This window comes from Tiliqua scincoides, chromosome 2 (assembly GCF_035046505.1).
Source record: "Tiliqua scincoides isolate rTilSci1 chromosome 2, rTilSci1.hap2, whole genome shotgun sequence".
NCBI lineage: Eukaryota > Metazoa > Chordata > Lepidosauria > Squamata > Scincidae > Tiliqua > Tiliqua scincoides.
In genome coordinates, this window is record NC_089822.1 from 219,430,482 (window position 1) to 219,440,734 (window position 10,253).

A 10,253-nucleotide genomic window follows, 5' to 3' on the forward strand; every position below is an offset into this window, starting at 1 on the left:
CCTCACTCAGCTCTTAGGAAAGAGAATGACCCAGAATGATGTTAACATATGTATGCCCGCTCGGTAAATTTCTCAGCTTTCCCGCTGCTATCCTGAAACTTCTGAACAAAGGTCATTTTCAAAAAGTTTCAAAAGCAGCACCTGAAGTCTCAGAGGTCCACTCCCACCCACCCCCCTCAACTATACCTCCAACTGAAAGATGAGAAAGGGTCTCTTCGTAAATAAAAGGTTCAATTGTATGCCAGAATTTTTGACAACAAAACTAGGCAATCCAACCACTGGCACTAACAGAGCATAAGCCACAAACAGCCCATACAACTCACTATGATGGAGGGGCCCCTGAAATCAAAGCTTCAGCTCTAGGACTCAAAGCAAGCATCCAACTGAGGCTGCATCAGGTCTTCTCTGAAAGCCCTGGCAGTGTGCATTAAGGCTACACAGAAGATGCCTTTTCTGACAGGTTTGACAGATACACCTTATTCAATATGTCATAGAGGCTTCACAAGTCATGAGTTCCAGCTGAAAGGTAATGCCAACATGCTTACAGCAGCAGTATTCAGAACTATTCACCCCCAACTTGTCAAAGGGTAAGTGGAAACCCTTCAGGCTAAAATCCACATATTTTTGAATGTGAAAGAATACTGAAACAAATGCATAAAACTAGCAAAACATCCATTGTTCTGGAGATAGGAGGGCTTGAAGAGAGGGCCCATACAGGTCAGGAATATTTGGGGGAAGCACAACATATCTCTTGTCCTGAGCCATGAGTAGGATCAACTGCTCCAACTAAAACATCCAATTGAAATTTTACTTTTTCCCATAAAAGTTAATTGCTGTCAAAGACACTAGTGGGGTGTGGGCTGAACTCCAGTTCCTCATAAATATGGGGTTTATCCCTGCCCTCAACAATCCAACCAACTTCAGTTTATTGTGTCCCATGTACCTGGAATGAGAACCAACAGAAACAGGGTTACCTGTTTAGCATTTTCCCACCCCCTTTATCCTCATTGTTCTACTCACTACCATTTCTAGGTCGGCTAGAGCAGGGGTCTCCAAACCCCAGCCCAGGGGCCAGATGTGGCCCTTGGAGAGCCTCTATCCGCCCTGCAGCCAGCCTCTTGTCCCCTGAAAGCCCCTGGCCCACTTTGCCAAACATGACTGGAACTATGCTCTGGTTGCATCTGGAGGGTGTTCTAAGGACCAGAGAGGTTGAATGAATGAGCCCATTCATTCATTTATTCACACATCTAAATTCCATCTCTAATTTATTTATACAAATTTTATATTTAAATTTTTTTCCTGGCCCTCAAAACCATGCCAGACATTTGATGCACCCCTCTGGCCAAAAAGTTTGGAGACCCCTGAGCTAGAGCATGTTACAGAGATGGAACTAAGGAAAAGGTGTTTCCATATGTCAAATAAACTAAAAGACAAAGAGAGCTGCTATTAAGCCCTTCTCTTATTCAAGATATCTCTTTGGCATTTCTATAGACTGGAAAGCTGACAACCACAGTGAGGGTTAAGCTTTCACTTCTGGATTACTAAATTTAAATCCAAACCATATAAGTAGTGATGGATGTTAGCCATCTTTGCCTGCATAGAAAAAAATGCACGCATATTTTAAACCTTGACAAGCAATGAAAAACAGTATAAGGCCTAAATAGCTGCAGAAAATGAAGTCATGATAATAACAAGCATTAAGCATTAACAATACTTAGAATAATTTAGCACTTCTCGTTTCTACATTTTGTGTAAACTCTCAGCAGTTTAGTTGCTTGAGAAGGCATCAATCCAGAACAAAACTGAGATTCCTTTACTGAGAAGCTTTTCCAGGCAATCATTTTATTGTGCAATAAATTCACACTTGTAAGACAGTTATTGAGGAAGAATCATATATTCTGGGTTGTTGAAGGTAACAGAGTCAATATCTCTATTCAGGGAAAACTACATTTTCCCAACAATACTTTCCTTGCTGGGAAGTATCCCACCCACACCATGCACATCTAATATATCAGGAGCAATAGTGAGCTCTGTGCTCATGAGTAGCTCAGATACCTACTGAATACCCAACGACATAGAGATGAGTATGCCATTTTGTGACCTTTTTCATTTTTCTTTTCTTTTTTTTTAATTCTAACTTCTTCAGAAATTGAGAGCTCTCTTGCAGGACAGTCAATCCTGTTAATATATGACCCTAAAGCTCTTTAAAAACACTAGCAAACCTAACCTCAAACCCACTACCTACTGCCATAAAACAATGCTGCTATGAACCTTTTCCCATCTCTTTCTGTTTTTGTTGGCTTAAATTTAGATTTTGATAATCTTTGGAGAATCTCCTGCAGCACAGAAGCACCCATCTTTCTCCTTCTAAAAGGAAAGGAAGACTAATTGGGGGTAGCCTATTGCCCCCACAGCAAGGTGACGCACTCATATCTCTATTCATTATGCAAGAACGGGAAAATATGGTGCTGGATCAGAGATGGTAACATGGCACTTAAAAATAATCCTGTTTTTGTCATCTGGAAAGGCCCTGATGTTTTAATGCAATATACTAAATCCTCATTCAACAGCTATTTATTATTGATCCCCACATAATTCTCATTTCATAGAACAAAACCTTTTTATTCTGGAATTTGTCTTTTGCTACTTTTCAAGGCTATTTACGACTACCACCACCACTTCAGGACACCATAGTACCTAGCAGTGATGGGAACTTGAGTCAGGTGACTCAAGTCTGAGTCATGAAAATGCACGTTTTTTTGCTGACTCGTGGAGACTCAAGTCACTCGTGCTAATGACTCAGCAAAACACTTGAGTCAGGGGCTCCTGACTCATGAACCGCCATGGGCTTGGGCAACTTGAGCCACCCACAAATGGCTATGGGTCGCGCTGCCTCTGCCTTGCCCTAAATAGATCTGGAAGTCGATCTGGAAGTCAGACCTCACACGCGCAAGTAGCAGCCCCAGCAGCAGGGTACGTTATGTTCAGAGACAGGGGCTGGGGGGTGGAGCAAAATGGTTAGCTTCTTTTGATTTGGGCTTAAAACTTGCAGGGGCTCATGATGCAGAACTTGTAACAACTTCTGCAGAAATATTCACTTTAGCTGACTTAGCTGGCTTGGTAATCTATGTGAGGGTCCTGCACGAATACAGAACCTGGAGGAGGGAGGCACTTCTCCCCCAGACTGTATATTGGATGGAGGATGTGACTCTGGGAGAGGTAGGGGGACAGGAGCAGCTGTGCCCTCCCGCCTTGCAGAGCAGGGATGTGTCCTCCCTCATTTATTCCCTGCCTGCTCGTGATATAAAAGGAGGTGGGTTTTGTGGTGGCTGAAGTAGGATTGTACAAGGAAGGGAATGGATTGGTGCATTCCACACTGCTGCCTTAGATGGGATGGATGGGGGCAGCAGGGGAATGTTTAAAGGGAACTCTGAAACACACACACAGCCTTGTTAATTTCCGCTGCGCTGTGGCTGGCTTTTTAAAGGGAACGACTCGAGTCTTTTCAAGTTGCAAAAACTCTCTGGGTGACTAGGAAAGTCTGCCCATTAGGACTCGTTTTCTAGTCGAGTTGCAGGAGGCGGAGAATTGTAACTTGACTTTAGTCAAGCCATGTGGGACTTACCCATCCCTGGTACCTAGCTCCATTGCTTAGGTGGCTAAACTCTGTAAAAGCACAATCTAATGGATGTTCACTCAGAAATAAACACCATAGAGGGGCTTACTCTCATGGAACTTACTAGGTAAGCATGACTAAAATTGCAGCCCAAAGCCTGAAAAGGTCACATCAGTGCAGCATGTATAAATTCCATGCCTAAACTCTGAGGAACAAGCTACTGTTTTAACTCCCACGCACCCTACCTATATATTAAGCCTGGAAGATAGGTCATGTTTTCAGAACTTCTTAATAAAAACATGGTTATTTGAAGCATGCCAAGTTTGCATTCCTGCAATATAATTTCTTCCCATTAAAAGACTGTTTCAAAGCTTTCCAAGTGTCTTCCCCTATCTCCACATGAAGGGAATTCTTTAAAACAATGATATGGTATCAGATACCAATATGATAAGGTATCAGATATGGTTTCAGATACCAATACATCATTTGCACAAAACAAAAACATTATTTCACCCTTATTACAAAAAAAAGACAGAGTGTTTCAAGAATATTCCATATAGAAACTAATCGCATAACAACAGGGATTGGAGAACGTATTCCTGTCGTTAAGTGGCACACATCTGTATATATTTTAACAATGATAGTAAATGGAACGTAATCCTGGGTAAGTGTGGGTAGGATTGCAGCCTAGGATTGTTAAAAATTTCCTGTTTGATTATGTCACTTCTGGTCATGACATCACTTCTAGTGGGTCCTGACAGATTCTCATTCTAAAAAGTGGGTCCCGGTGCTAAGCATTTGAGAACCACTGCCTTAGCTGAAACAGGTCCCTTTGGAACTGGCTAACATCAAAGAAGTAGACAATTCTCACCAGTGGCGTCACTAGGGTTCGTGTCACCTGATGTGGGATGCCAGCGCTTCACCCCCCATGCAGTGGGCGGGGCAACACCCCAGGTGGTGGGCATGGTGAAGTACCATCACTCCGCCCCCACTGGTTTTTTGGCTGTACCTTTTGATAGAACAAAGATAGAACACATTCTGCGTGAAATTACGCATTGATTAATCTATAACATGATGGTATTATTCTTCCAAATTATGATTTTAGTCACTAGTGGTATCTCACACACACACACACACACACACACACGGTGTCAACTTACTAACACCTTATTGCAGCAATTCTCAAACTTTTAGCAAGGGGACCCACTTTACAGAATGACAATCTGTGCAAGACCCACCAGAAGTGATGTCATGGTGAAAGTGACATCATCAGGCAAATTAAAATAAATAAGCATAAATAATTAAAGTAGAACAAATAATTAAATAAACAGCATCCAGTCCTATCCACCAAGTGAATGTCCTCTGTAGCCTGCCTGCAATAACACCCCCCCAATCAGTAAGGTTTTCAGCCCTACCCAGTGCCTAGTTCAATTGAAGAACTTCTTATAAAACCAGATCACTGTCAGGATCCACCTGGCTTTGCGAGTCTGGAAAAAGTTCACCTTATCAGCTGAAGCCTCCATTTTGATCCTTTTTAATAGGGTGGGACTGCCTTCTGGAGCACTTGTTTAGCTCCAGGTGCATAGGATCAGCACCATTCTGGTAGCCTTGCACTCTCCTTCACCTGATTTTCCACACCAGCCAAGGCACGTTTGCTTACTTGCGAGTAAATTCTACCGTGAGGCTTAGTTTCACTTTCCATAGGACTCAATACATTGATCTGCTTGGAGAGAGGGACTTCCTTCTCAGGTGTTTTTGGGGGCTTCTTTCATTGGATCAGGACCATTCTGGTGTCGTTGGATTCCTCTCAGCCTGCCCTTTCCGATAGACTAAGGCAAGTTCGCCTAATCGCAAGTAAACGCGCGAAACGGCTCACTTTCACTTTCCATAGGGATCCATGCATTTTTTGTTCTTCAGTTTTTTGACCATAACTTTTGATAGAAAGGAGATATTTCACTCTGGTTTTTTGCATTGCATTCCGCTCGAAATTCTGCATCCAACGGTTTATATAATATGATGGGGTTACTCCTAACCACCGCAATTTTAGCATGTCACCCCCCTGTGCACGTCACCCCCCCCGTGAACGTCACCTGGTGCGGACCGCACCCCCCTAGCGGCGCCACTGATTCTCACAGAATTGCTATCTACGCATATGTCAGAGACAAGGCTCCAGAGACAGCATACCTCACTTGGGCCTCTTGATAAGAGGACATATTATGTACCACCTGGAGCTGTACCTTGGGGGAATGAATGCCAGCTGGAAACGACCCCAGATTCAGTGAGGAAGATCAGAAAAGAGATAGAAGGAGTGGGGCCCAGAAGACATGTCATTAAGGGAAATAAAGAGGGGAAACCCAGGGAGGCAGGATCGGAGAGACTCCACCATTCTGCTTTTTCCTAGTCTGGAATGAGCAACAATCCACAGGCTTGGCCACCCTTAGTTGAGAGAGCGGGTCGAATGGGGATGCGCATATGTTAGGAATGTAGCAGCTTAGCGCTATTCTTAAGACATGCTGTAATTTTTTTAAATAAAAAAAAGATATTCCAATTGATATCTGGAGGTGTCTCACTCCCATAAAGAGGATACGATTCCCTACTGCTAGAAGGAAGAGAGCGAAGGGGAAGTCGAAGAGCTTGATCAACCCTCCTGTTCCCCCCTCAGGCTGACCCTAATTGGACCTAGGTCTGTTCTGAACCTAGTTATAACAAAATATATTATCGCGCCTGCACAAAAGCACCACTGAAGGACGTACTGTGCCTACGCAAAAGCCCCAGTGCAGCTCTTCATAACTCCGGTGTTCATAACGGGCAGAGGAGCACACATTTTGCTGTTGCCAGCTGCAGCATAGCGAAATTATAGGCGTTTCATTTCTTGTTTTAACATTTTTGAATCTAGCCATATTCCTATTTGTCCAGTTATTTAAGGCTTTTGAACTTTAACACAGATTGGACTATAAATCTATATCTATCTCTCAGGGCAATTTTATACATGTAGTGGTGACAGTGTGTTTTCTAGATGTTAATGTTCTTGAAGTAATCTGAATGGAAGAAGTAGCATGTGAACCAGAAATAGTTATATATACCCAATTAGACATGACTGTCCTCAATGATGATGGTATGACCATGAGAATCACAACAACCATGCATAATGGAATGTGCATATGCTGTTGATCCATATGCTACAAACTTTGTCCACACAACTGAGAAATCCGAACAGTATCCCCACCTATGTAAACCCAACACAAAGCAGTTGTTAAACTGCTAACACGGCATTATCATTACACAACAGTCATGAGAAGTATTCAATAGTGGTCAAACATGGCATTCCCAAATTTCAATTTCTCCCCTTTGAGTTTATTGACATTTTCAATATCGCCTAATGAATTTCTAGTAATAATTCAGTTTGCAATTCTGATGCCATATACTTGGCAATCGCTTGCAAAAGAGCATGTATTCAACCCCTTGAAAACCTGGTATGAGAAGCAGACTGCTGCGAGAAAACTCAGCACCAACTCATGCTTCAGCACTTTTACATAACATAGAGCAATTAATGATTAGCATTAAATAGCACTGGGCAATGTGAAGTTCAGTTTCAGAAAGATGACCTATATATTATACCTGCCACCCAAAGAAAAATACATTAATCCTGCTCTAGCAGCAGAGACTTCTCCTTGGTAGGATAGCTACAGCACAATCCTATGCATTCTGTCTACTTAGAAGTACAGTCACCCCTCGCCTTAACTCACAGTTGACCTGCGATTCCACCTCCCATTCCACTTTCTACGTAACGTGTCTGAGAGTGAGCTTGGAGATCGGAGAGGGTTCCCTCAGTCATTCTAGTTCCCTCCTGCTTCTTGTAATCTTTAAAGGGACAGTATGTATTTTCTGACTGTAAGGCAGTGTTTCTCAAACAGTGGTATGGGTACCACCAGTGGTACTTGAGGTGCTGTCTGGTGGTACTCACAGGACCTCTGGACACCTGCCACCCAGTAGTGAGACCAGGAATGTGACACAATGAACAGCTATAGGAGGCTTGACTCAGCGGGCAGAGCTCCAAAGCATGCTTTCCACACTCAAAAAAGCCCTCTAGTCCACACTGAGCCTCTTACCAGTGTTTGACGCATTGCATCTGGCCTCCCAACCCTGAAAGAACTGGCGATTATGTCCCAGGTACTTCAAATAGGTGGACCATGTGAAGTGGTACGGCAGAAGACAAACCTTGAGAAACACTGATGTAAGGTATTTTCAAGGTAATTTTTTGCTTAATGCTTTGACCTTAGAACATAATCCTCACATAAGATGAGGGGCAATCCACTGTGTTAAACAGAACTACTCCTAGGAAAGTGTGTATGAGTCTGCAGCCCTAGTTTCCTAAAGCCAAGAATAATTGCTAGAATGGTAATGTCCAAGGGTGAAAAACAAGACTATATTTTCATCACAGGATGATCAACAGATAGTCTAATACAAGCATCTTAAGTTCAAATGCAGACATGAGAATTATCCAGAGGTATGTGCAATGTATTTTGTGTAAAACAAAAATTTGCCCTCTGGTTTTTCCTATTGACCAAGCCATATGGCTCCATGGAAGCACAGCAAAACTTTCAACATTTGAACAAATGCATCTTTATATACAGACATTTTTAATTATATGTTAACTGTTTTATAAATCAAAATATGCTTCAACATTTCAAGATGAACATATTTTAACACAGCAGTTACAATCTTAGTCTAACTGAATTCTTTCTGTAATAGGCCCATAATATTAGAAAAATCACAGAAAAACCATGTAAATACAAAATTTAATAGCTCGTTTCCAATTTCCTGAGAGAAATTAGAGCAGCGAAACCCCTGCCTAGTACATGCCTGGATTGAGTACATTTTTTCCATCTGGTAAAGATACCTTTACATTGCAAAGTGTGCTGAATATACTGAAGCTACTGTTGCAAAAAGTCCTGATTAGATAGTGAGTAATAATTATTCTCCACATTGGAATCACAAGCTACTGTACATCCAGTTTTTTGGTGCACTTTTTTCCCCAACTTCACAACCAGAGCCCAGAAATATCAACAAAGAACTATGTCATGAAGCCAAAGCAAGCTACCTCTTGGTCATCACTACAGAACAAGGTCCCCATTCCTTCCTAATTAACATTTATTTTCATTTCCACTTGCTTACCTGGTTCTCCTCGTGAGAAACCCTCATTTGCTCTTTCAGAACGGACATTCTGGCTGCTTCTTCTTTTCGCAAGACCCTTTCCTTTTTGAGCTCAGGACTCCAAAAGGTCTTGATGCTGTTCATGGAAGAGCCAAGCTTGCTGTCCTTGATGTCAAGTTCTTTCCTTAGGAGTTCATTCTCTCTCTGTAGCTCCTTAAGCTGAGCCTGTAGATCTAGCATGGTGCTGTCTCTTACCTGTCTTAGCATAGAAGGGAGTTGATGATGGTGATGATGTGCAGAAGTGGTCAGACCCCCATGTTGATCGGTATAGGAAAGGAGATCTGAGTGGGAAAGGCCAGCGGAGGCGATATTGGGACTGCTCCCCATAGCTGTAACTCGACCACCATACACAGCTCGATTTGTAGCCCTTCCAAGAGTCATTGTGCCCTTTGGGAAAGGAGTGGATGCCACACCTTCATGGTCACTCAGATACATTGGTCCAGATGTTGCATAGGCGGCATTAAGTGACTGAATGTTCTCCATCGATAATGTCTTACCTGTCCCTCCACCTCCTCCACTACTTGTTCGTCTATGGCCCAGGCGTGGAGACCTTGGCAAGCGTGGAGATCTGGCAGGACTGCCATCCAAGTTACTGATTGTTCTTGCACTTCCGTACATTTTTATTCTAATGTGAGGTACTACTTAAATAAGAAATTAATCACACTTAAGTGAAATATTTGACCTATATTCCCAGTTACTACCCTTAGCAAACGTCTTCACAGCATTCTTCCAAAAGGCAAATAAATTCCTTAATATAACTTCTTCAGAATGAAATCTGGAAATAAAAAAATAAGTACAAATTAGTAAGAATAGTTTTCAAGTGAAAGCATGGGTTTATATTGTGTGACAGAGTGATTATAAAATTGCAAGAACATACTATCCACACTTGGAAGTACACATTTTTAAAATAAGAAATCAGTGGATTTGGTTTGATGCAGGTGCCCCAACCCGCATTAAGGCAGACACGCCTCTGGAGGCTGATATGAGGGCCAGGGAGGTTGTGTGTGGCCTCACCAGCCCTCAGAATGACTTCTATGGTTTTACAGGTCCCCTTTAGAGGGTTAATGGTGTCTTGAACTATGGATTTTGTTTTCTGCGGTTTTTGTAATCCATGGGGGTTCTGGGAATGGAACCTCCACAGATAACAAGGCATCACCTATATTTATTTTTCATTTTACACACACACACACACACACACACCATTTTTCAACAAAAGAGTTCCCAAAACAGTTTGCATAGCAAAATAAGTGAAACTATTGTTCTCTGTCTGAAACAGGTTCACAGTCTTAAACAAGGCTCAAAAGAGACACCAACAACCAGCCACTGGAAGAGAGACGACATGCTGGGATAAATAAGGACAGTTGCTCTCCCCTTTTTAAAAACGAAAAAACAATTAGCCTAGTTAGTAGAATTTTACTGCCAA

The 10,253-nt window shown here is 42.3% G+C and overlaps 1 protein-coding gene across 1 annotated transcript in view; it reads right to left on the minus strand.

Annotated features, from left to right (window-relative positions):
* Positions 1-9,448, minus strand: part of ERC2 (ELKS/RAB6-interacting/CAST family member 2) — a 501,410-nt gene extending 491,962 nt beyond the window's left edge. The window contains exon 1 of the mRNA XM_066612969.1: positions 8,792-9,448. Within this exon, the coding sequence (XP_066469066.1) occupies positions 8,792-9,448 (657 nt within the window). The remainder of the gene's footprint in view (positions 1-8,791) is intronic.
* Positions 9,449-10,253: the final 805 nt, after the last annotated feature.